At 36.1% G+C, this 27,743-nt stretch overlaps 1 protein-coding gene across 1 annotated transcript; it reads right to left on the bottom strand.

The window, feature by feature from the left end:
• Positions 1 to 27,143, bottom strand: LOC128998821 (uncharacterized). Its single transcript, XM_054425177.1, has 16 exons — positions 27,084 to 27,143; positions 24,722 to 24,861; positions 20,770 to 21,037; positions 19,811 to 19,986; positions 17,520 to 17,787; positions 16,561 to 16,736; positions 14,268 to 14,535; positions 13,310 to 13,485; positions 8,643 to 8,700; positions 8,277 to 8,348; positions 7,021 to 7,122; positions 6,434 to 6,580; positions 5,223 to 5,324; positions 3,799 to 3,961; positions 3,353 to 3,489; positions 1 to 237 (listed from the first exon to the last, which is right to left on the bottom strand). The coding sequence occupies exons 1-16, from the start codon at positions 27,141 to 27,143 to the stop codon at positions 1 to 3; spliced, it is 2,550 nt and encodes an 849-aa protein (XP_054281152.1).
• Between the last annotated feature and the right edge of the window lie 600 nt (positions 27,144 to 27,743).

Here is a 27,743-nt window from a genome sequence, read left to right as displayed (position 1 = left end):
TTAGTCTCTAGCGTTCGAGTGAGAGTCGGAGCCAGTTGTGAGCATCGCGGTGGCAGTGGCTTGGCTCATAGGGGGCATGATGACTCTAGAAGGCGGTTCAGGTTTCCGACCCATTGACAGATCTTCTACTCGGTCCTCGTCTTGCTCTTCTCCTCTGCCAAACATCATTCCGCTGCTGCCAAGTCCTTCGGGAAAGCCAGGTCCGCCAGTACCGATGGAACTTCTTCTGAAGGTAGCCTAATCAACACATAAAATCAAATTAAAACCGTTCATCTGGATATGGACGAGTGGTTTTCAAGATTTGTAATACAGCCTTACAAATCTACTTTCTTCGACATATTCTATGGTGTGTACCTGTATTTCTTGAAGGTAAGCTAGCTACTATCCTCTTTATTATACATTTATTATAATATTTAATTTTAGTGCTTATCGAAGAGTTTGAAATATACCGATAGTATAAAAATAGTCCCATTCATTTGCTCAATGAAAAATTATCCTTTGAATGAAATTTAACTTATAATACTGCAATAGATATGATAGATGGCAGTGGCAATGTGAGGCGAGGACCTCACAAAGACAACGGGAGTGGGTGGGTTTGTTCGCAAGATAGTAAACCACTATGATGGCTAGGATACCTTGACGCCAAAGTTGGTTTTTTGCTGGTGTGCCATGGATGGAAAAATAGTCCAACTGTAGTAATAACGAAACTTTATTAGCAAGAGGGATTACTAAGACTCAATAAAAAGGAAGAGAGTGGTTTTTAAGAAATTTCATTGTTTGATGACCTGGAATTGGATGATGACAAATATCAAGGTTATTATGAATCCAAAAAAGATTGGCTGATGTATATGGAACAGAAGATAAAAAAGAATACATGAATCATTGCAAATGTATAATGTAGCAAAGAGCACCTGGCAGTAGGCTCAACACACTAATAATAGAGGGGTATAGTCTGGGCACAGATATCTGAGCTGAATTGCTCACAGAGCGATTTAAATGTGTCGGTTTGAATACAGACGATAGCATCTGTGAGCCCACAGGGACGGTGTGTATTTTCCCAAAGAGCAGATGAACAATAATTTTGTCAGCACATTGATATCGGCCAGCCAGCAGATATACTACCAGTGTGATGGGCTTAAAATTTCTAATGAAATTAATTACACTAATTCAAAATTGAATTCAATTTGAACTTATTACCACAGTTAACAATAACCTTTTAATAATCAAAAAAACACAAGTTACATAAAATATTTTTGACATTTTTTCAGTGTCGTTTACTAAGCCTGTGGGTAAATAAGACTGTGTTGATGGAACATAAATTAATCAACTCAATCCAAGTTAGGTCTTTAATATCGTGCCCAATGATTAATAGATGAATGTTCACTGAAACCGAGATGATAAACCTTGGAGGGTTAAGAGTCTTCTTTCCCCTGTGAAAACACTAAAAAACATGCCTCGGAAGTCCCTTGCTCCTGATGGAATTTGTAAAGATGTGATGTTAAAACTTTCTTCCCTATATATAATTCTTGGTTCTAGAGAGCCCTTATACCTGATATATCCAAGAAAATCGATTGTATTAGTACAGTACAAAACATCTTAACATACTTTGAGTAACTTCTAAAAATTAAGAAACTATTTTTTCATTTAAAATTTTTCTAGTTATAAGAGCTGTATGGATTAGAGCCCTTCCCGCTCCGGTTCGGACATAGTCCAGTCAAATTAAACATAAAAAAGGGTCTTGCTTGCAAAAGGTCATGTAGTTCTAATTTTTTAGTATGTTGTTAGGACCTATACTACAAATAAGAAACCAAGTTTGCAGCTTCGAAAGACCTGTGCTACCGGCGTAGTAGCCAAAAATACGTAAAAATCAGACACTTTTTTCACTTTTTGCTAAATATCTTCTAAAGTATGCCTCTAACAGAAAATAATGCCTTATCCTGTCAAAACAGTATAAAATTTGCTAAAGTTTGAGACTATAACGACTCCAATACGTCCATTATCAATGAATCTACAACACTTTAAAAACGATAGAAATCTTCAAAAAAATTAAAAAGCTTAGTCATGGTCTATTATTTTGTGTCATATTGTTAAAAGTACTCATCAAAAAAAATCTATATGGAATTAAATGAAAGATAATTTAATTAGCTTTCATTTGAACCCCAGCAAGCACTTATAGACCCAATAGTTCATTCAAAAACAGCAGATAACATAGAACATGAAAAACGGATGTTAGAACCAGTGTGAAAATTATTTATCAATATCACAGTTTATTTTCCTGTTGCATGTAACCCAATCAGCTGTTAGTTGGTGACATTAATATAAACCAGCTGATTAGCTGGCCCCAGTGGACACATCTAGACCCAATGGTTCTTTCAAAAACGGCAGATAAAATAGAATGTAAGAAGTCTTGCTCATAACAAAGACAAATAACACGTGAAATGGGAGGTTTATGGACAGTTGGACACAGATATAGACAAATGGCTTTAGAAAGTCAGTAAAGAGCTTTTAGGATATGGCACAAGACCCCCCCCCCCCCTTGACAAGGTCCTAGAACCGCCACTGAACATAACTTCACACACACACTGATCACAGTCTTCTGCAATCATACATTCTGTATATGTCATATCCAAATTCTCTTTTGTCACAATATTGGCAAGTCCTTGGGATGAATTTTTGTCACATAAACGAAGTATTTCCATCCCGACACATATTCTTGTTCATTTCAATTTTCCTCTTCGGTGGTCACACAAAATAACCATTAATTTTAAATGAACCTGACATTTACTAAACTTTATACACTTCATATATGGGGTTGCAATGTCTGAGGCCTCTTTTAAACTTATTACAAGTGACAATATTAGGCAACAAAAAAATATTTTTCCTACGGTTACCAAACAATGTACATGTTCTCTCACTGATTTGAGAAAGCAAAGTGGCCAATTCGCTCACCAGTGAGACAATGTTAACATTGTCTCACTCTAATTACTTTGTCTTACTCCAGATTTTCAATGTGAAGGCACGAAATAGTGAGCGTGTAACATGCAGACAAGGTCTTATGCGCGCGAAATACGTTGGCAGCACTGGCTGTAAATCAGCTGGTCAGCTGTTGTACTGTTGTATCATTAAATGTCATATTAAAAGTTCACTTCTGTGTAAAAATAGGTTACGTTTCTTTACCAATTTATTTGTTTTATGGTAACTGTAGGAAAAATATAATGTGCAACTCGAGTGCAAAGTGCAATTGCCACACTCGAGAAACCATTCCTCACTCGCCTACGGCTCGTGAGTAAGTATTTCTCTCGAGTGAGTCAATTGCTCACTTTGCTCACTAGTTGCACAAATAACTATTTACCTTTGCTCGCACGGCTTTGCAGTAGTTGGTGTAATGAGACAATGTGCGACAGTGGAGTTTAGACTCTTCTTCACTCTGAATGTAGCAATTGCATACTCGGCACTTGTACATGTTCACTTGTATCAACAAGTCTTTTCCTGGAAAAACATATTCAATGAGTTACTATATCTACTAACTTTAGACGGGGATACAATTTACAGAGTATTTTAATCCAAATATGAATAGAGAATGAATTTAGAACAGAGTGGGATGCCCTATTTGGATTTATAACTAAATTTAACACACAAAATCCTGACTCCTATATTTATTTGGTCTTGTTAAGTGTTAAATGTACTGCATTTGAATCAACAAACTTTTCAAAAAATTGAAAAATAAACCTCTATTTGTTCATAGACAGGCAGAAAGACTAATTCTTCATAACCTAATATTTAAAAAATTTTATTTACCAACAGGAACTGAGGGGCTGTACATGGGGAGTTTACTCGGCTCTATGTCAATGCCCTGAGCCATTTCGTTCACGCCTTTCTTCTCCTCTCCTTCCTCGCCGTCTTTCTCAAAATCATCATCCTTCAAGTTAGGTTTTGTGGCTCGACGGAACTCAGCTACTTTCTGTATACAAAAATTAATATTGGTAAAACTATACTGAAAAACATCAACCAACTCCTAGTAAATACTAGCAGGAGAAATGGACAATTTTTTAAATAGAAATTAGACCTACAATTTCTGTTGATAATATTAATCTCTAAACACCATCGTAAAATAAAACAAATTACACCATATCTTTTTACATAATCTGTGTATGTCTCACCCCCCTTCCAATAGAAGGGGAAAGAGAGTTCAAGGTAGTATGATGGGTTTTAGAACTTAATATATCTGTGTAACCAATAACAAAAATTATAAAACCTATAGGAAGCGGTAGAAATATCTGACGGTTTTCAAGCGAGTACAGTCCGGCAGCCGAGTGGAGGAGGGTGGTGGGGAGCGGCTCATTCTCAAAGCCAAGTGACCCCATTTCAGTCGCCATGGAGCAGTGGACCGGTATACATCGCGCGTTTGTCGTTGAGGCGTATTTTAAAAGTGGCGATTCTCTTGTTGATACGCAACGTAAGTTTCGTAGGCATTTTAATGTGGCTCGTGGGGAACCTATCCCATCCTGAAACACCATCAAATTGTGGGTGGATACCTTTAGATCCACAGGATCAACTGCAAAACGTAGGCCTACAGGCTGTCCAAGGTCAGTGAAGACGCCGGAGAACGTGGAGCGAGTGCGACAAGCTGTGCTAACGAGCCCGCATCGCCCGGCGCGTAGACAAGCTGCTGCTCTTGACATGTCTTAGCGCTCTATTCGACGAACTTTGCACTCAGACCTTCACTTTCACCCATATAAAATAGCAATCGTCCAAAAACTTCAGCCTCACGACCACGCTAATCGTCAAACATTTTCAGAGCAAATGATTGATTTGATGGATGACGAAAAAATTCTTATAATGAGTGATGAGGCCCATTTTCACCTACATGGCTATGTAAACAAACAGAATTTCAGGTATTGGTCGAATAGTTGATCCTGTGGATCTAAGGGTATCCACCCAAAATTTGATGTTGTTTCGGGATGGGATAGGCTCCCCACGAGCCACATTAAAATGCCTTCGAAACTTACGTTGCGTATCAACAACAGAATCCAACAGAAGCCACTTTTAAAATACGCCTCAAAGACAAACGCGCGATGTATACCAGTCCACTGCTTCATGGCGACTGAAATGGGGTCACTTGGCCTTGAGAATGAGCTGCTCTCCACCACCCTTCTCCACTCGGCTGCCGGACTGTACTCGCTTGAAAACCGTCACATATTTCTGCCGCTCCCTGTACTTACCTCGAGATGAGAGTACTGAAGAAGATGCTTGTCCCACTCCAAACGTGTGTTAAACTCCATGTTGCAGTAGGAACATTTGGGGCACAAAAATTCCTTCAAATTCTGTAGAAAAATATGACTGTTAATTCAATCGCCTTATTTAAAAATTAACTAAAGCTTTACAAAGTAAATAAAATGTCTGGCGACCCCTATTAGCTTTTAAATGGGTTAGACTAGGAATATCAAACTCCGCACACCTCTATATAGCATAAAAGTGCACTTTTTTGTTGGCATCCCAATTTTGTCCGAAAACCAAATGGAGGTTATTTTGGGGGCAGCTCAAAAATTTTAAATGTAATGTCCCATCAAGTGACACCTCATTTTAAAAGCAATTAGTTTAAAAAGAATATCGGCAAAAACTAGAGGTCTCTCTCTATCTCAACCCATTACAGAATGGTTACCATTTTTATTTTTCATCAGCCTGAGAGACCCCATGTAACAGCTCATGTAATATCCCCTAATTACATTATTATTGGTTGTAATGTACAGTACCCACAAAATAGTTTTGTTTTATTGGAATTTATAGCACAGGACTCAAATTTTCTCTTTTTGTTTTTGGAGTTTAGAGAAAAGTCCAAATTCTTTTTACGTATTTTAATTCCCTTGGACTTTATGAAAAGAAAAACCAGTTGATATTCCAACCATAGTTATATGATTTTTTAAAAATGTCTGAAAAAAAAGGCAATTTGGCTTGGCCCCATGGAAACTACCTGTGGCCACTTGGAGGGCTAAGAAATGTTAAAACCATTTTTACATAGTTTAAATGGAAGAATGGATATGTATAGCAAGGAAAAAAAATTCTCAGTTATTTTTTGTCCAATCTAAGCTGAATAAGATATAACTAATAAAATCACCATTCTTGCAATTAGTTGGTAAAATTAAAATCAGTTTGTGGAATTTGGCATAAAATATTTCAAATATCAGCCATTTTGAAACTGTTAAGAATTGTACCTTTTGCACAAAGAGAACAAACAATAAGGAGAACATTTTCACCATATCACAATGCTGTAGCTTAAACCGTTAAGGAGTTATGAATGTTTTTGTAAAATCATCATTTAAGCCACCATAAACTTCCTGGAGTTCCCTGAGTTCCTGTTCCTTTGACATCCTGTTATGCGACTTCAATGACTAGTTGACACCCTGTTAAACCCGAATAGTCAAACTTAGAATACCTGGTGGAGCACGTTCTTTTGGTGAGAAACCAAGCTTCCACAGACGTGGAGGTCGCAAATGGTGCAGTATTCGCGATGCTTGGTGGAAGGAATGAGCCCGTGACGCTGCTTGAGTTCCAATTCTATCTCACGCTGTTGTTCCGCCATCTAAACAGACACAAGTTTATTAGACCAGGGTCCAAATTATACAATGCAAATTTAACGTAAATCCTTATAGCTTCAAGGCTTAGGTTGCCCCGTTGTAAAATATTCCATCTTCACTGATACAAATTTGTGTCATCAATATACATTAAATATTGACACACATATTGTAAAATATTGTACACACATACAGTAAATGTATTTGATTTACTTACACAAAACATTTCAAAGACGTTTGGCCAACCCCAAGACTGGACAAGGGCGAATACGACTGAGTCGGCCAACATTTTACACTTCATGTTTGGGAACTTACCTTATCTTATCTTATCTAACAGGGACAGGCCAAGACCATAAAGCACTTAATCAAAAAAGTCAAATTATTGTTCACCCCAAGTTGTTTTATTGATAGGACCTACAAATTCAGGCATACGATCTTGGGAACTTACTCTGATCTCATAACGAAGCAGGTTCACTTTGAGCTTGTACTTCTCAATCAGACCATCCATCATCAGCTGGTGAAGTTTTCCATTCAAATGGTTAATGAAGGACTGAAAAAAACAAGAAAAAAAAAGAATATAACATTGCACAATAGCATTCTATTGTAAAAATTAGAACATGTGTGACAGTCTCACCAATGGAATTTGTAAATATGTGCATAAAATTCTACAAACTAAAATCAACCAAAACTCCTCAAACCGTTATAAATGTGTTAAGTTTTTTTTTTAGTACATATTATATTACTACTATTTCAGACTTTATCTTGTTTTTTTTTTCAGTATGTTGCCGTAACCGTATAACCACAAACATTGATGACTGGTAAACTTATATCCCAAAACCTTGTGCCTCACATCTAGATTACCCTTACTTAACACAATAAAACATTTTCACAGTTTTTACGTTAAATTATTATACAGAATTACACTGTCGCAGCAGCATCTATGATCATCTCTCACCTTTACAAGCAACATCTTTAATTATCTTTTGTGATCACAGCAGCTTCCACAAGCATGGTAACATCTCTAGGATCATTTTCCGTTATCATGATCTTTTTACTCAACACGTTCAGTGCGGCATACCTTCAAACAGGCGCCAATGGCGGTGAGGCCCGGGCGAAGCCCCAGTGTGCAACTAAATAAAATATTTCAGTGTGAGGAATAAAAAAAGAGCAGTGATGATTGTGCTGCGTTACCCCGACAGTGGACGTAGTTAACTGAAACACCCAAAAGTAGCAGCATTGCCTGGATCTGTAGCCAGTGTCTTTGTAATGTGGCTCGAAGAGAGAAAATTGCCGGAACCGGGACAAAAGCATTGCCAGAAGGGATTTTACAGGACATTTTAATACCAACCTAAACCAGAATAAAGCTTATATTCTAAGCTACAGGCTGTCAACAGTTATAACGTTCTCCGGCAATAACTGAGCTCACATTGAAGCAAGGTTTTTGGCATTGGTGAAGCACGGCATTTCCCGCCCCGCGTCAGTGGGGCCGGTACAGCGGGACGAGAATTCTCGCCCTTCACGCTGAACGTGTTAACAAGACGTTTGCAAAAAGAAAAAAACGGCTATTATCTGTGTTTACTCAAAATCTAAAACATCCGTACCTCTCACACACATAATTAGGTACATAATTAACATAATTAAGTACATAATTAATGAATATATTCCAGTCATAAAAATGGAAAAACTTTGACAGAATCAACTTACAATTCCATCCCACATGTTTTTACAGCACACGTGGCAGTTGAGCAGAACTGCGGGAATCGAGGTCAGTTCGGTCTGAAAAAATACAAATATATATTTAGCTTCAAAATGTAGTACATATTTTTACGTTTTTGTAAAAAAAATCTATTAACTTGGGTCAAAGAGAAATAATATAAAGATGAGTTTTCTGTGTCAATTACCTGGCTTGAACTCGTCACTTTCCCACCAGACGGACATCATGGCATGAAAGACGGCAGAGGAGGCCAACTACATCAGCTATTAGCTTAATCTTTTCTAAGCCTTTGTTCTTGCAAAAAGAATGTAAAAAATTTAAATTAAAAACCAAACGAAGAACTTATCTAAAATTACCTCTGTTTCTGCCTCGTTGGGGTGGCAAGATTTGGTTTCTTCTTCCTTCATCTCTTCCCTATAAAAATCAAGTACAGGTTTGTTTAAGAAAGGGCACGTAAATGTATGTTAAGCTAGGGTCTATATCAGGGGTGCCCATTCCCCCCTAGACTCATGACGCACCCCCCCCCCACAATTAAGCAAGAGCCCCCCCACCATAAATGAGTTACACAACAAATGAGAAACATTATTCCCCCGCCCAGTATTATTTGTAAAACTTAAATAAGTTTTATACGTTTTTTAGATATTGAAAATTCAAATCCAGTTAATCTAATAAAGTTATAGTTTTGTCTGTTCATTGCTCAGAATTATACATATTTTGGGTTATTTTTACGTTTTATACATTGAAGAAGTTTAAACATGTCTTATCTCAATTTATGTCCGTTTGTCACGGCCTAGAAGGCATTTTACGTAGCCTACTCTAAAGAAAACTAGAGTACCGATTATGATTCTAATGGTTTAATTGTATTCACAGGATTGGCGAGAGTGTTGTTATCCATTAAAATATGGCCTCAGTATTTTGGAAATAAAATAACGGACGATCAAAAACCCAATCTTTGTGTGATTTTTCAAGTTTTTTCCTCCATGTTTACGACATACGTTATTTATGAAATACTAATAATCTGTTAAGAGGACACGTCATATATGAAATTACGAACAGCTGTTTTGATAAAGATTCCTTTTTCTAGCTGTCACTGATATGTTTACATAAATGTTGTTTACGAATACTGTGTAGGCCCTAACCATTTCCGATCATGTTTGTAAGCAAATCCAAAACCAAGTGGGATTAATAACTGTGTGGCTTTGGCTTACGGGTTTGATTTATCACGAGTACTAATACGTAACTGTAAATTAAATTAAATAAATAGCCATCATCCAGGTCGAGAAAAACCGGAGATTCTGTGTGTATCAAGTTGTACTTGAATTTTGATTACCAGGAAAAGACCGTGAATCAGTGTTGTACAGGACTGGAAAACTTATGTTTCTATATAAATAAAATTAGAGTTTTATAAGTCACCTCAATTTAAGGAATTTTTTATTGCCAGAATATCTATAGGCCTATAGCGTTCGTAACCTCTGCTTATCGAATTGTCAGCGTCTTTCTCTTGATATAACGACCCCCTCTCCCTCTCTTTGGAAAAATCACAGCTCCTTTGATGAAAATGAAATGGAAATAACGTTTGTGCCAACAATCGTATGCTCCGTTTTACACCTCTGTCTGCTGTGCGCTATGTTACAACAGATTTCAGATACAACAGCTGGGGAATGATGACGATATAATGCTTAGTAAACTGTGATTGAGTGATTATTAACCACGGACCTTTAGTAATGCTGTGTGTGATTGAGCATAGAGTAGGCCTAAATATGGCGACTGGTTGAATTTATGTATGAATTGAAGAGAAACCTAATAAAGAAAAGAAGAACAAAGAAAAAGAATAACAAGACAAGACTTTTTAAGAGTGTTTTTATTATCTCTAAATATAATTTTACACTTTTTTATTACTTATCTATCAATTCCTATGTTGTGATACAGCACCTACCGGTAGCCTATCTGTCTGTCATGAGCAGTAGCTTATAACAATTTCTAAGGTTTAATAATTACGTTATTTATAGCAATGCAGTGTTTGGCTAGTTATTAGTTGAGTTTGAGTGAGCTATAATTATTTTAAACGTTGCCGTTTGTACAACTGAACCAAGATAAATGATTTGAAATGTCATTATTGCACAATAATAATGATTGTGCAATATTGAATTTTGTTTATAAAAATGCAAATCTTGACGTTAATGGCTGTTTACAGCGTTTTAATGGGTTTGTCATCTATTTTTATACTATATTGGATTAACCGTATTTTTTATTAGGTGCACCCCTCCCTATTAACTCAGGTAATCGAGTATCTACACAATAGTGTAAAGTATTGTAGCATATGCTACTTGATTGTATTTTATCGAGCTTTATGTCAACAAAGCGTTCTGTGCTAAGTCGCGGTGTAGCTGGACGTGTCTGTACCACGCGCTATCTTTATCTATCACAGCTCACAGCAGTTGAGCCATTCCGTGTCCTCCCATTCGTTTATAAAAATGCAAATCGTTACGTTAATGGCTGTTTACAGCGTTTTAATGGGTTTGTCATCTGTTTTTATACTATATTGGATTAACCATATTTTTTATTACCCCCCTCCCTATTAACTCAGGAAATTGAATATCTACACAATAGTGTAAAGTATTGTAGCATATGCTACTTGATTGTATTTTAACGAGCTTTATGTCAACAAAGCATTCTGTGCTACGTCTACGGTATAGCTTGTGTCTGTGCCACGCGTTATTATCTTTATCTCAGCAGTTGAGCCATTCCGTGTCCTCCCTCTCAGTTCTCACTGCTAATCTTGAATAATAACTTCCTACACGAATCCTAAGCTATCCTAAAATCCTATTTCAACTAATTGAATGAAATAATATAACTATTGTCATTAATTAATCAACTTTCTATCTGGTGACTTCGTAATATATGTTTGATTGTAGTCACGTTGAACACTGTTGCTATTAACTTAAGCCACCTCCCCCCCCCCCCAAGAATTTCAATGACGCAGTCTGCGTCACAGCCCCCCCTTGTGGGCACCCCTGTCTATATACAAGCATTCTATATTATTTTGTTATAACATCATCATACCAATTTGTGTTAGTGGTTTGCAAAATAAACAAATCAAATACTCTTGATATTTATTTTTTGTGGATTCCATATCAAGCTACCATATTCCAGCACAGGCCTAAGTCAAAGTCAAAACATTCTTTATACATAGCGTACATAGTTTGTTTGTACATAGCGTTATACCTAACTTAAGTCATGTACAGAGTTTTTAGAGCATCTACGTCCAGTCCGTAATTACCACATCTAATGACAAACCCCAGAGCTTTAGAGGCTTTATTGCAGATTGTATTTATGTGCAGCTAGCTTGTATAATTTATTCCGCTGAAAGTATTTGACTTTAGCGTGTTTTGGTTTATTTCTGATCATCAAAAATTAAGAAAAAGGAGATAAGTGTAGTTTATTTTGTAAATAGGGCACGTACAACTTCAGAATAATGATTAAATAATAACAAATTAATAGCATTTCATTTATTTTTTTTTAGTTTTTAGGGATTATCCATTTTAACCGACATTTAACCTATCCGACCTAATTCCCGCCCCGCTAGGTTTGGTTAAGGGCCTACTGTAGATGACAACAGAAATCATGTTATTAACCTTTACACTAAGTTGAATTAAAAGGTTATGTAAGAAATTAAACCAGGTTTAAGTCAATAATACATATTTATATTTAAATTACTTACATACAAGAGTAATACAGCAGTAGTATTTTTAATGTTGTACGTATTCAATGTTCGTACAGTGAAATATAGTGACATTTAGAAATATACGTACCATTTCTTGGGGTGGATAACAGAGAGTAACGGTTAATCGAGGTTCTAATGTACTAACATTATATTTTAAGAATGGTGTTAATTGACTTAAATAATGAACTTTCACTCAACCTTTTAAATATTGTAGGCCAATACAAGTCAGAAAGTTGGGTTAAAATGCCTCATGTTAATAAGTAATAAACCTGCAGTCTTTGCGAATTTCCATTTTCCTCATTGGATTTACACTAAAATGTCTCCATAAATATATAACATTTATTCCCTATTTAAATAGAATTAGTTTAACGAGTACGGTACTTAGGTTTGCTGCAACTGGGCGAGTAAAAAAGTGTTTTTTAATGTAAAATGTTAATAGGTACTGTAGTTTAGTAAGAAATTAATGTATTTTCCAAATTTGATAAAAATATGTTCATAAATAAGCAAACTACTACAGTTGACTTATTCTCCATAAGAATAACATAGGAATTTTAAAATTACAATTTTTTTTAATTTTCTCCGTAACCCTCAGGTGCATAATAACGCTTCAATATACTAAATTATTTGTTTCTTTAAGCTCTACATAATGGTTTGGAAAGTAATTGTGAATTTTGTGTTTTTAGGGTCAAAAATGGGAAAAACCTATTTTTACCCCCATAAAACCCCCAATAAACCCCCCCCCCCCCGCTGTTCCCATAGTCCAATCATGCTGGTTCACAAACTCATTCAAGTTTATCCTGCTTTACACCTTTAAACCAAATTTCATCAAAATCGGACAAAATTACTCAAGTTATCGCGTTCATGGACACATATATATGTATACATATATACAAATTTTAACAAATGGTGTTTTTGGCCTCTGGGGACATCAAAATGAAAAAGTAAATCGGTCAAGGGTCTAGGTCTTACCATGCCACCTACGGTAGGTAATAGCTTACTTCCCTATAGGGAAATTCGCTAAAAATAACCTAACAGTAATTCAATTGATACAAAGAAAAATAGCTCCAGTGAAATAGCTTTGAAAACAGCCAACTTTTGTTTAACTTAAATGTTTATTGACTGAGTGTTTTGATGTATAATTTTTTCAACGGGAAGAATTTAATGACCAAATAGAAGTTAATAGATATGCAGATTTTGATTAGAGACAGTCATTGGAAGGAGATAACAAAAATAACTTTGATTTTAAAATAAAAACAGAAATTTTGCAAATAAAGGGAGAACATCTCACTTCCGACTCACCCTTCAGAAACATCAGTGGGTTCTATTTTGACATCTCCATTGGGTTTCTCAGCCTCTTCTTGTTCTTCCTTATTCTCTTCTTTCTGATCTTCGGAAGATTTTGAATAAGAAGTCTTGCGTTCGTAACCGGTTTGTAGATTGGTACGGTCACTATCCATACGTCGGTCAACAACTGGCTGGAAACCATACAAGTAGGTAACAACCTTTTAAACAAACTTAAAGAACATCAGTGACAGAAATTAATACTAAATATTAAAAAAAAAAAGGATTTTATAGGAAATAATTCAAGAATTCATAATAAAAAGATTAGGCTGAATAAAAAAGTGAATGAAATCAGTTAACCCTACTGAGATGGTTCTGAATAGAATAATATTTTGAACAATGATCTCACTATTATTATTTTATGGCAATAGCTGGATGAAGGTACTTAATCAACATCAATAATGACTATTCAAACTAAAGTTTTCACTGAATTTCAGTAGAATGCAGCAAAATGTTCAACATTTATCTGCAAGAGGAAAGACAGATAAGATTGCTTTGACTGCCTTGTTACCATACTGTGCTACATATTGTTAAGATTATCATATATTAATGGAGGTCTAGAGTATTTAAGTACGTTGTTTGTTGAGAAAAGGGCTACAACTGTGCTGTCAATGTTTTTCATCAAGGATTTGAACAAACGACTTAAAGAAAAAAATAGGCTGCACCTACTTAGGCAGCACGAAATAGGATTTACGTTGTGGCGGTACTGTAGTGGGAAGAATATCTGAAGCGATGTCGAAAATTATAGAGTATTTGAAAAGATAATAAATTAACTGATCTGGTGATGAAAACTTCCTTGTAAAACATTATTTAACTAGACCCCATTATGATCATTGGTACTCAAAGGAATTTAAATAGCTTGAGAGAAAAGTACAACTAAGTTAAGCTGATGCATATTACTAATTCCGTTCTATACCTTATTATACGGCACTGTTCTGCGTCGCCGACGGTCCTCGTAGTTGCGAGAGGACTCATTGCAAGAGGAATCTCCTCCACCTACGTTGGCCATATTATGCATGCTGCTTGTTGAACCACCTGGGACCATTCCTCCCTCCCAAGGATTGATGTCGCTGTTGGCGATAAAGGAGTTCCCGCCTACTACTTTAAAGATTCTGCTAGGACAAATAAGCTCATATGGTCTTCTGCCACTGCCTCGGCGCATCCCTCGATTGTGTGACATGACTCTGTAAAACCACAGAATCAATCAGCAGTTTGCAGAACTTTTCTCATTTGAATCCCTTACAAGATCAGTTGTCCTGGAACAAATAAAGGTACTACTTACAAATAAAGATTATTTGAATTTGAAATTAGGCCTATCTGTAATCAGGGACGAACTTATCTATGGGCGGACGGTGCGAGCGCCCGGGGCCCCTTCGCCCCTCCCCCATACACAGTAGTTTTTATTATAGAGATACATTTTTCTTAACAAAAACAAGACAGTTGAAGATACAGATGGAGGCAAAAGTAAGAATTTTATTGTTAACAAAAAGAGTGTACAGGAAAATTTACGACGCTTCTTAAAAACTGTTCTGAAGGCTTTCTTTTGTAGTTAACGGTGTTTCTTTTGGAATTGAGACACTCATGTTCCTCAAACTGCAACTGCATATGAAAGAAAAGGAAAAACCAGTCTGCAGTAAGCCACCACTAGAGCTTAAGAGTCCAAAAATGTTGCCAAATTTCTCAATAAGAATATATTAGAACAAATTAAAACTCAATTTTTTACAAACAGAATCAATGTGGAGTGTTAATTTTAACTGGCAGTCGATGTGCACGCCAAGGAACATAGTTTCTGAACAGGACAGAATGAAATGATTGATGTCTATAGAAATTGCCAGGGGCTATTTAGGAAATTTAAATGTTAATTGTTCGGGAAATAAGTATCACAAATTGGTATGTGTGGATTTGAATAGGTTTTGGGCACAAATAAATACTTTTTTACTCTTGGCATTTTCTGTCTAAACCTACTTGTTTAGGAGCTACAACGTGTTAAACTTTTAAAAACTAGCTAATGGTATAGGCCTCAGTGGCGGATATAGAACAGCCACAAGGGGGGGGGGGGGCGAACCAGGGGGTCTGGGGGTTCAGGGGCACCCCCACCGAAAAATTGGTGTAAACTAAGTTTCCAAAAATGGCAGTTTTATACCATTTCTTTGTCCAAAGATAGTATGACAAATTATTTTACACAATTTGTATGCACTACTGTATTACATGCAGTAAAAAATATATGTATATGTACGCCCGAGGGGGGGCGGTCGCCCCCCCCCCCTCTGGATCCGCCGCTGAAAGCCTATGACTATAATGACACGGCAAGCTAATCTTTCAAGTTTTTAACACACTGTAGCTCCTAAACAAGTAGGTTTAGAGAGAAAATGCCAAGAGTAAAAAAGTCTTAAAAGTGCATCTAAAATCAAATACATAAAATAAAAGGTGTCTCATAAAAAAAAAAAATCCGCTATATTGGTAAATGGTGGCCATTTTTTAACACTGGAATTCATATTTTTTCATGTCATTAAAGACTAGTTGAAGTTCTCCATTTAATGCTCTCTCTAAATTTAATTGTTTCTGAGATACCTACCAATGGTAGCACAGTTAAGTTATTCACCCTGTATATATATCAATATATATTATATAGGTATTATATAGGAAAGAAGTTTAAATAGGACTGAACAGGAAACTTATAGAACTGTAAATTTAAGAAACCGTTAAATTTCATCAAAATCGGACAAAAATTACTCAAGTTATCGCGTTCATGGACACATATATATATATACATATATACAAATTTTAACAAATGGTGTTTTTGGCCTCTGGGGACATCAAAATGAAAAAGTAAATCGGTCAAGGGTCTAGGTCTTACCATGCCACCTACGGTAGGTAATAGCTTACTTCCTTATAGGGAAATTCGCTAAAAATAACCTAACAGTAATTCAATTGATACAAAGAAAAATAGCTCCAGTGAAATAGCTTTGAAAACAGCCAACTTTCAAGCAAAAAGGGTGGTTCTTAGATAGCTTGTAAATGTTTATTGACTGAGTGTTTTGATGTATAATTTTTTCAACGGGAAGAATTTAATGACCAAATAGAAGTTAATAGATATGCAGATTTTGATTAGAGACAGTCATTGGAAGGAGATAACAAAAATAACTTTGATTTTAAAATAAAAACAGAAATTTTGCAAATAAAGGGAGAACATCTCACTTCCGACTCACCCTTCAGAAACATCAGTGGGTTCTATTTTGACATCTCCATTGGGTTTCTCAGCCTCTTCTTGTTCTTCCTTATTCTCTTCTTTCTGATCTTCGGAAGATTTTGAATAAGAAGTCTTGCGTTCGTAACCGGTTTGTAGATTGGTACGGTCACTATCCATACGTCGGTCAACAACTGGCTGGAAACCATACAAGTAGGTAACAACCTTTTAAACAAACTTAAAGAACATCAGTGACAGAAATTAATACTAAATATTAAAAAAAAAAAAGGATTTTATAGGAAATAATTCAAGAATTCATAATAAAAAGATTAGGCTGAATAAAAAAGTGAATGAAATCAGTTAACCCTACTGAGATGGTTCTGAATAGAATAATATTTTGAACAATGATCTCACTATTATTATTTTATGGCAATAGCTGGATGAAGGTACTTAATCAACATCAATAATGACTATTCAAACTAAAGTTTTCACTGAATTTCAGTAGAATGCAGCAAAATGTTCAACATTTATCTGCAAGAGGAAAGACAGATAAGATTGCTTTGACTGCCTTGTTACCATACTGTGCTACATATTGTTAAGATTATCATATATTAATGGAGGTCTAGAGTATTTAAGTAGGTTGTTTGTTGAGAAAAGGGCTACAACTGTGCTGTCAATGTTTTTCATCGAGGATTTGAACAAACGACTTAAAGAAAAAAATAGGCTGCACCTACTTAGGCAGCACGAAATAGGATTTACGTTGTGGCGGTACTGTAGTGGGAAGAATATCTGAAGCGATGTCGAAAATTATAGAGTATTTGAAAAGATAATAAATTAACTGATCTGGTGATGAAAACTTCCTTGTAAAACATTATTTAACTAGACCCCATTATGATCATTGGTACTCAAAGGAATTTAAATAGCTTGAGAGAAAAGTACAACTAAGTTAAGCTGATGCATATTACTAATTCCGTTCTACACCTTATTATACGGCACTGTTCTGCGTCGCCGACGGTCCTCGTAGTTGCGAGAGGACTCATTGCAAGAGGAATCTCCTCCACCTACGTTGGCCATATTATGCATGCTGCTTGTTGAACCACCTGGGACCATTCCTCCCTCCCAAGGATTGATGTCGCTGTTGGCGATAAAGGAGTTCCCGCCTACTACTTTAAAGATTCTGCTAGGACAAATAAGCTCATATGGTCTTCTGCCACTGCCTCGGCGCATCCCTCGATTGTGTGACATGACTCTGTAAAACCACAGAATCAATCAGCAGTTTGCAGAACTTTTCTCATTTGAATCCCTTACAAGATCAGTTGTCCTGGAACAAATAAAGGTACTACTTACAAATAAAGATTATTTGAATTTGAAATTAGGCCTATCTGTAATCAGGGACGAACTTATCTATGGGCGGACGGTGCGAGCGCCCGGGGCCCCTTCGCCCCTCCCCCATACACAGTAGTTTTTATTATAGAGATACATTTTTCTTAACAAAAACAAGACAGTTTAAGATACAGATGGAGGCAAAAGTAAGAATTTTATTGTTAACAAAAAGAGTGTACAGGAAAATTTACGACGCTTCTTAAAAACTGTTCTGAAGGCTTTCTTTTGTAGTTAACGGTGTTTCTTTTGGAATTGAGACACTCATGTTCCTCAAACTGCAACTGCATATGAAAGAAAAGGAAAAACCAGTCTGCAGTAAGCCACCACTAGAGCTTAAGAGTCCAAAAATGTTGCCAAATTTCTCAATAAGAATATATTAGAACAAATTAAAACTCAATTTTTTACAAACAGAATCAATGTGGAGTGTTAATTTTAACTGGCAGTCGATGTGCACGCCAAGGAACATAGTTTCTGAACAGGACAGAATGAAATGATTGATGTCTATAGAAATTGCCAGGGGCTATTTAGGAAATTTAAATGTTAATTGTTCGGGAAATAAGTATCACAAATTGGTATGTGTGGATTTGAATAGGTTTTGGGCACAAATAAATACTTTTTTACTCTTGGCATTTTCTGTCTAAACCTACTTGTTTAGGAGCTACAACGTGTTAAACTTTTAAAAACTAGCTAATGGTATAGGCCTCAGTGGCGGATATAGAACAGCCACAAGGGGGGGGGGGCGAACCAGGGGGTCTGGGGGTTCAGGGGCACCCCCACCGAAAAATTGGTGTAAACTAAGTTTCCAAAAATGGCAGTTTTATACCATTTCTTTGTCCAAAGATAGTATGACAAATTATTTTACACAATTTGTATGCACTACTGTATTACATGCAGTAAAAAATATATGTATATGTACGCCCGAGGGGGGGCGGTCGCCCCCCCCCCTCTGGATCCGCCGCTGAAAGCCTATGACTATAATGACACGGCAAGCTAATCTTTCAAGTTTTTAACACACTGTAGCTCCTAAACAAGTAGGTTTAGAGAGAAAATGCCAAGAGTAAAAAAGTCTTAAAAGTGCATCTAAAATCAAATACATAAAATAAAAGGTGTCTCATAAAAAAATAGTTATCCGCTATATTGGTAAATGGTGGCCATTTTTTAACACTGGAATTCATATTTTTTCATGTCATTAAAGACTAGTTGAAGTTCTCCATTTAATGCTCTCTCTAAATTTAATTGTTTCTGAGATACCTACCAATGGTAGCACAGTTAAGTTGTTCACCCTGTATATATATCAATATATATTATATAGGTATTATATAGGAAAGAAGTTTAAATAGGACTGAACAGGAAACTTATAGAACTGTAAATTTAAGAAACCGTTAAATTTCATCAAAATCGGACAAAAATTACTCAAGTTATCGCGTTCATGGACACATATATATATATACATATATACAAATTTTAACAAATGGTGTTTTTGGCCTCTGGGGACATCAAAATGAAAAAGTAAATCGGTCAAGGGTCTAGGTCTTACCATGCCACCTACGGTAGGTAATAGCTTACTTCCCTATAGGGAAATTCGCTAAAAATAACCTAACAGTAATTCAATTGATACAAAGAAAAATAGCTCCAGTGAAATAGCTTTGAAAACAGCCAACTTTCAAGCAAAAAGGGTGGTTCTTAGATAGCTTGTAAATGTTTATTGACTGAGTGTTTTGATGTATAATTTTTTCAACGGGAAGAATTTAATGACCAAATAGAAGTTAATAGATATGCAGATTTTGATTAGAGACAGTCATTGGAAGGAGATAACAAAAATAACTTTGATTTTAAAATAAAAACAGAAATTTTGCAAATAAAGGGAGAACATCTCACTTCCGACTCACCCTTCAGAAACATCAGTGGGTTCTATTTTGACATCTCCATTGGGTTTCTCAGCCTCTTCTTGTTCTTCCTTATTCTCTTCTTTCTGATCTTCGGAAGATTTTGAATAAGAAGTCTTGCGTTCGTAACCGGTTTGTAGATTGGTACGGTCACTATCCATACGTCGGTCAACAACTGGCTGGAAACCATACAAGTAGGTAACAACCTTTTAAACAAACTTAAAGAACATCAGTGACAGAAATTAATACTAAATATTAAAAAAAAAAAAGGATTTTATAGGAAATAATTCAAGAATTCATAATAAAAAGATTAGGCTGAATAAAAAAGTGAATGAAATCAGTTAACCCTACTGAGATGGTTCTGAATAGAATAATATTTTGAACAATGATCTCACTATTATTATTTTATGGCAATAGCTGGATGAAGGTACTTAATCAACATCAATAATGACTATTCAAACTAAAGTTTTCACTGAATTTCAGTAGAATGCAGCAAAATGTTCAACATTTATCTGCAAGAGGAAAGACAGATAAGATTGCTTTGACTGCCTTGTTACCATACTGTGCTACATATTGTTAAGATTATCATATATTAATGGAGGTCTAGAGTATTTAAGTAGGTTGTTTGTTGAGAAAAGGGCTACAACTGTGCTGTCAATGTTTTTCATCGAGGATTTGAACAAACGACTTAAAGAAAAAAATAGGCTGCACCTACTTAGGCAGCACGAAATAGGATTTACGTTGTGGCGGTACTGTAGTGGGAAGAATATCTGAAGCGATGTCGAAAATTATAGAGTATTTGAAAAGATAATAAATTAACTGATCTGGTGATGAAAACTTCCTTGTAAAACATTATTTAACTAGACCCCATTATGATCATTGGTACTCAAAGGAATTTAAATAGCTTGAGAGAAAAGTACAACTAAGTTAAGCTGATGCATATTACTAATTCCGTTCTACACCTTATTATAAGGCACTGTTCTGCGTCGCCGACGGTCCTCGTAGTTGCGAGAGGACTCATTGCAAGAGGAATCTCCTCCACCTACGTTGGCCATATTATGCATGCTGCTTGTTGAACCACCTGGGACCATTCCTCCCTCCCAAGGATTGATGTCGCTGTTGGCGATAAAGGAGTTCCCGCCTACTACTTTAAAGATTCTGCTAGGACAAATAAGCTCATATGGTCTTCTGCCACTGCCTCGGCGCATCCCTCGATTGTGTGACATGACTCTGTAAAACCACAGAATCAATCAGCAGTTTGCAGAACTTTTCTCATTTGAATCCCTTACAAGATCAGTTGTCCTGGAACAAATAAAGGTACTACTTACAAATAAAGATTATTTGAATTTGAAATTAGGCCTATCTGTAATCAGGGACGAACTTATCTATGGGCGGACGGTGCGAGCGCCCGGGGCCCCTTCGCCCCTCCCCCATACACAGTAGTTTTTATTATAGAGATACATTTTTCTTAACAAAAACAAGACAGTTTAAGATACAGATGGAGGCAAAAGTAAGAATTTTATTGTTAACAAAAAGAGTGTACAGGAAAATTTACGACGCTTCTTAAAAACTGTTCTGAAGGCTTTCTTTTGTAGTTAACGGTGTTTCTTTTGGAATTGAGACACTCATGTTCCTCAAACTGCAACTGCATATGAAAGAAAAGGAAAAACCAGTCTGCAGTAAGCCACCACTAGAGCTTAAGAGTCCAAAAATGTTGCCAAATTTCTCAATAAGAATATATTAGAACAAATTAAAACTCAATTTTTTACAAACAGAATCAATGTGGAGTGTTAATTTTAACTGGCAGTCGATGTGCACGCCAAGGAACATAGTTTCTGAACAGGACAGAATGAAATGATTGATGTCTATAGAAATTGCCAGGGGCTATTTAGGAAATTTAAATGTTAATTGTTCGGGAAATAAGTATCACAAATTGGTATGTGTGGATTTGAATAGGTTTTGGGCACAAATAAATACTTTTTTACTCTTGGCATTTTCTGTCTAAACCTACTTGTTTAGGAGCTACAACGTGTTAAACTTTTAAAAACTAGCTAATGGTATAGGCCTCAGTGGCGGATATAGAACAGCCACAAGGGGGGGGGCGAACCAGGGGGTCTGGGGGTTCAGGGGCACCCCCACCGAAAAATTGGTGTAAACTAAGTTTCCAAAAATGGCAGTTTTATACCATTTCTTTGTCCAAAGATAGTATGACAAATTATTTTACACAATTTGTATGCACTACTGTATTACATGCAGTAAAAAATATATGTATATGTACGCCCGAGGGGGGGCGGTCGCCCCCCCCCCCCTCTGGATCCGCCGCTGAAAGCCTATGACTATAATGACACGGCAAGCTAATCTTTCAAGTTTTTAACACACTGTAGCTCCTAAACAAGTAGGTTTAGAGAGAAAATGCCAAGAGTAAAAAAGTCTTAAAAGTGCATCTAAAATCAAATACATAAAATAAAAGGTGTCTCATAATAAAATAGTTATCCGCTATATTGGTAAATGGTGGCCATTTTTTAACACTGGAATTCATATTTTTTCATGTCATTAAAGACTAGTTGAAGTTCTCCATTTAATGCTCTCTCTAAATTTAATTGTTTCTGAGATACCTACCAATGGTAGCACAGTTAAGTTGTTCACCCTGTATATATATCAATATATATTATATAGGTATTATATAGGAAAGAAGTTTAAATAGGACTGAACAGGAAACTTATAGAACTGTAAATTTAAGAAACCGTTATGACAAAACAATCCCCAGACCAAATTTAACGCAAAAGTTTGAACTAACTGCCCCAACAATTTTCATTAGCTCGCCCACAAGATTTAAGACATGTGAAAACAAAAACATGTTTTTGGTGATTAATGGGATTATCTCTTAGAAATAGAAAATATTAATTATTTCTTTTACTTTGGTGAATGGTTTTGAGGTTTATAATAGTGTATAAACCTATATAAAATAGCGTAGCCTACCTATTTATAACCTGTATATAATATGTAGTGTTAAAGTTTAAGATAATGTGTAGAAGTTTTCGTGTGTCTTTTATGTTTATAAATACTATAACATTTGAGCGGTATGTCGCACACCATTACTCTTAGAGTGTATTATATCAGAGTATATAGTGTAAATTCACCAAACTAGGTTGATTAACCTTGGTGGCTTTTGTTTCACACATTGAGTCATTCATAATTTTACAATTTGTATATCATGTTGGAAAAAAAATCTAGTTCAAAACACTATTGTTTGACCAACTTCAAATTATTTAGTTAGGCCTACTATCTACAACAGACTATCTGGATTAAAAGTTGAAAACTACTGTAGCTGTTGGGTGTTTTCCACTTGTAAACAGCTTATTTCTGTATTTGAATTTTTAGGAGGATGCCATCTTACTCAAACACAAAATGTTCACGACTAAATTAGCTCTTTATAATACTACTGAATTGATACAGTTTCTTTTATGCACACATTTTTGGCAATTACAGTAAAGCCCCAGTTAACCGAAATGGGGAATTGTGTGTTAAACACCGTGGTAATACATAAGCTATTTTTAACATGACGGGTTAACCAAAGAATTGGTTATCTGAAACGGCTCTCCCTCCATTTTTTCGGTTAACCGGAGTTCTACTGTATAGGCCACGACATATATGGCTATGATTCATAGAATATATATTTTTTATTTTGTAGCTAAAAGTTAGATGAAATAGGCCTAATCTGCCATAAAATGCCTGTTTAATTTTGTTAAAATTCCAGTAAAGCAAGGATCTGTGGAATTTGTTGTGTCCAGTAGGCCTACTGAGTATAAATGTAGTCTACTTCGAGAAAGCCTCAAAATAAACAATTTAGCCAATTAGTTAGTCATATACCAAATATGATAATTGGAGAATCTGTCATAATAAGTTAGCACTTTCATCATGAACTCTTCGTAAACAAATATTTAAATTAATGTCAGAAACCTGACAGAAAATCAAATAAATAAAAAATCTAACACTACTAGAAGGATTTAACTTTAACACAAGTTTAGTTTTAACAACTTAACCAAGCCTTCTGTTCATTTAACTACAAAAACTCAAGATATGAAAAGCTGGGTAGCCTAAACGTACGATTCATGTATTTACAAATTGTTCAGAAAATTTATTGTATTGTGTAAGTTACTGTATTCATCACTAATTATCCATCCTAGAACGCTAAAACTATATTCCGTACTCGGGGCACTAACGTGATCATCTCCACAATCGCGGAGACGTCGTAATAATCTTTTGCATTCGTGGCAACATCAATCTACAGTCTACACATCACACGTTGTAAAGATTCGTCTTAAAATAAATGGAGTAGGCCTAAGTAAGATTGGCCGTTTGCATATGGCACAATATTGTAAAATTTTTGTCGCCCAATATTTTAAGACATTTTCCTTGATCGCAATATAAGAGCGTGTTATTAAGGCCAAATACCCCCGCCGCAGCAAACCTGCAGACTTACCGAATTTTCACTTGCCTGATTGGACTACCGGTAGGCCTACACTAAAATAGGTATGTTTTTAAAAAATATCACATTTATTCCCTATTTAAATAGAATTAGTCATTTAAAAATCGGACCATTTTTGTTCGAGTTATGGTATCGTGCTAACGAACACATATACAGTACATATAGCCTATATGAATTTGAACTGATGGTGTTTTTGGCCTCTAGAGACCTCAAAACGAAAATTAAATCAGTCCCGGGTCCAGGTCTTACCATGAGAACTACGGTAAGATAATGGATTATTCCCTATATGGGAAATTCGCTAAAAAGTTGATTGAGCTTGTGGAGCAGTATAAGTATTTAAGGGTTGTGATCGATAGTAAATTGACTTGGGCTCCGCATGTTCAATATGTCAAAAACAAAGTATGTAAGCTCATTTACGCATTCACGCAGCTTCGGGAGGTGCTTTTGAAGCAGCAGTTACGGACCGTGTACTTTGCCTACGTGCAGTCGGTGTTGCAGTATGGTGTCCTGGCTTGGGGTGGTGCCCTTCCCACTGTTTTGGAACCACTTTCTGTTCATCAACGATCTGTCATAAAAACTATTTTAAATAAAAACTCTAGATTTTCTTCCTTGCAACTGTTTTGCGACTTTCCAGTTTTAAACATTCGCCAATTGTTCATAAAAAATCTTCTTATTTTCATAAAACTTAATAAATCTTCGGTTTTTTCTCCTGTTCAACATCTTTATTTGACTAGAAGTAACATAAATTTCGGATTTTCTTTTCCCAGACTCTCCCATTCAACCCTTAAAACTATTCCTTTTTACGTTTGTCATACATTGTATAGAAACTTGCCTTCACATATACGAGAGGCGGAGAGTGACAGTGTGGCTGTGTTTAAGCTTAGAGTCATGAGCTGGCTTTTAAATCTCGGCAGGGAGCAATCAGAAGGATTACTCAAATCATTGTACTCATAATTTTGTGCAGTTTCATGCATCACCAAATCATTTTTTTCCCTTAATTTCTAAATACCTCTTAAAATCACTAAATTTGAGTTTTGGATGTTTTGATGCAATTAGGGGTTTTTTCATCTTGTTAATATTATTTTTATTTACTATCATCAGTAAGTGTCTAAGTGCTCCTGAATGTTTATTGACCTGTGTATGGCTGTATTAGCAACTCATTCCCAAACACAGACGAATAGTCTACTTGGGAATTATTTTTCCTGCAAATACACTATTTGTATTATAATATGTAACATTATTCAGGAATAAAGAGATTTTGATTTGAGGTTCCAAAACCATTCAAATCCTCATAATTGGGAATAAAAATTACTAAACAATCAACATTTTAAATTCCTGGGTTTAAAACAAGTCAATCATGTTTAACAGTGAATATTCTGAAAATATTTTTTTAATCCTCAGCCCTGTCCTTTCTTACTATATCGGGAAGACTGTTCCTATTCTGGTCCTCAGCAGACAGTACTGCCGTTCTGGTATTGAAGGATTACAAGTCCCGGTAAACAAATAAATTTTTTTTATGTTTTGGTCTCTCCCGTAACCTACCAAAAGTTTAGTTTAGTTTGCTAACCACTGGTCAAGTAATAAAATAATAGAATGCCAGAAACAGTGGGATCCCTAAAAAAAATAAAATAATAAATAAAAATGCCTTTATTCATCAAGCGTTTCTCATTACAAATACTGCTTCTCAGAACAACTTTTGTCAATAACAATATAAAACTAACAACAAATAAATGTTGTAAATAAATAAAAGCCCTAGGTCTTGGGTTGCCGGAATTCCACCCCTGGAAATTTACCCCAATGAAAAAACGCCTATGTAATTATGACGTCAAAGGTCTGGGGGTATGTTTCCGGCCGCAAACTTTTAGGACAATAAATAAGTTTTTTTCTATCAACTCACATTTTACCTACGGTTTAAGTTACAGTACTTAACAGTTGTAACTTAACTAAATTACTAAAAATCCCAATAAACCTGATACCAGAATTTTATCCCTGGAAATGTATACCCCCAGTGTTCAAATCAGAAATGTTCAACCATGGGATTCTACCCCCGGAAATCTCCCCAAGCTAAGTTACGTATCTGCCAAGATTCATTGTTGTAGGCTAGTTGATTTCATTAATTGGCATCCTAACCTAACAATGGTAACCGAAGAGCCATTTATTTACATAAAACAATTCTGGGCTGATGGTTAACTGGTTATTAAGAGCGCATGTGTTATTTTCTTATTGTATCTGTACCAGCTCCAGTGCCAGATTTAACACTAGGCCGATTAGACAGCGGCCTAGGGCCGCAAACATAAGGGGACCGCAGAGGATTGAGGATTTTTAGTGAGTCGGTGGCTCAGTCGGTAGCGTCGCGGACTTCGGGCCCAAGGTAGCGATGTCGTGGGTTCGGATCCTGGTCACTGCCGATAACATTTAATCAGTACAGTTCACCTTTGTACTGTGCCGGCTCACTCCTTGCTTTGCTGTAAACGATCCATGCACGGGGGCTTAGTCTATGTGGACGGGCAGCTGCAAGGTTAAAAGAGGCCGCCAACTTCTTTAAAAAAAAAAAAAGATTTTAAACCACCAGTTTGCCGCGATAACAGGTGACCATAATGATGTCTCCGCGGACCAAGGGAGATGTTCACGATTCTACTGCGGTCGCGGGTGACAGCAATGATGTCCTCAAGGTCACAGCTCACAGGATATGATCACGATTTCGCCGCGGTCACAAGTGTCGAGGATAATGTCCTTTTGTAACAGAACGCGGGGGGATGTTTACGATTTTGCCGCGATCACGGATACCTGATGGCTTTGACTTTGTTTAGGAGAGATGTCCACGATGATGATGTTTCCTTGATGCATAGGAGATATTTACGATTACTTCCGCGCAGTGTTGGGAAGTAGCGCGCTACAAGTAGCGACGCTACAGTAGCGCGCTACTTTTTTTGTAGCGTTAGCTGTAGCTACGCTACTTTTAAGATTTTGTAGCTTTAGCTGTAGCTAGCTACATTTTTAAAGTAGTTGTAGCGGAATTTTAGCTACTTTTCTCGCTACATTAACATTGATTGAGATAGTGATTTTTATCACAACCTTACGTGAAACAACCTTTTTCAAACTGAGATTTTCAAAAAAGTTAGGCCTACTTTCTTGGCTTCATACAGCTGGTCACAGTCGTGTCATTACCTATTAAAAAGTTGCGTGGACATGGAGGCTATTATCTGAGTGTTATCCACATGTTTGGCTCTCATTTCCTTCATTTGCTACTCTATGATTACTGTCAGATAAAATAAAATTGCTAGCTGCAGACGACGTTTAATTAAACGTTACCGTACCGACCGGTGACAAGAGAAGCTATTGAATGCTTTCAAGTGATTGTCAGGGAAGGGAAATTAGTAATCAATTTAGTTTCTTTATTGTATAAATTTAGTTTAAACTTGGGTTTTAATGGAAACCAACACTAAA

Source organism: Macrosteles quadrilineatus, unplaced genomic scaffold, assembly GCF_028750875.1.
Source record: "Macrosteles quadrilineatus isolate MER2022 unplaced genomic scaffold, UCM_ALF_1.0 Scaffold_7__1_contigs__length_78375512, whole genome shotgun sequence".
Taxonomy (NCBI): Eukaryota; Metazoa; Arthropoda; class Insecta; order Hemiptera; family Cicadellidae; genus Macrosteles; species Macrosteles quadrilineatus.
This window is presented reverse-complemented; position numbering and strand designations above follow the sequence as displayed.

What these genes read in the sequence shown, in the direction of transcription:
- LOC128998821 (XM_054425177.1), bottom strand. Translation starts at nt 27,143, where the DNA reads ATGCATCAAGGAAACATCATCATCGTGGACATCTCTCCTAAACAAAGT. An exon ending in AACAAAGTCAAAGCCATCAG is followed by an intron (nt 24,862 to 27,083) that starts GTATCCGTGATC and finishes TTTTTATGACAG; the next exon opens with ATCGTTGATGAACAGAAAGT. An exon ending in AAAACATGTGGGATGGAATT is followed by an intron (nt 7,123 to 8,276) that starts GTAAGTTGATTC and finishes TGTTTTTTTCAG; the next exon opens with TCCTTCATTAACCATTTGAA.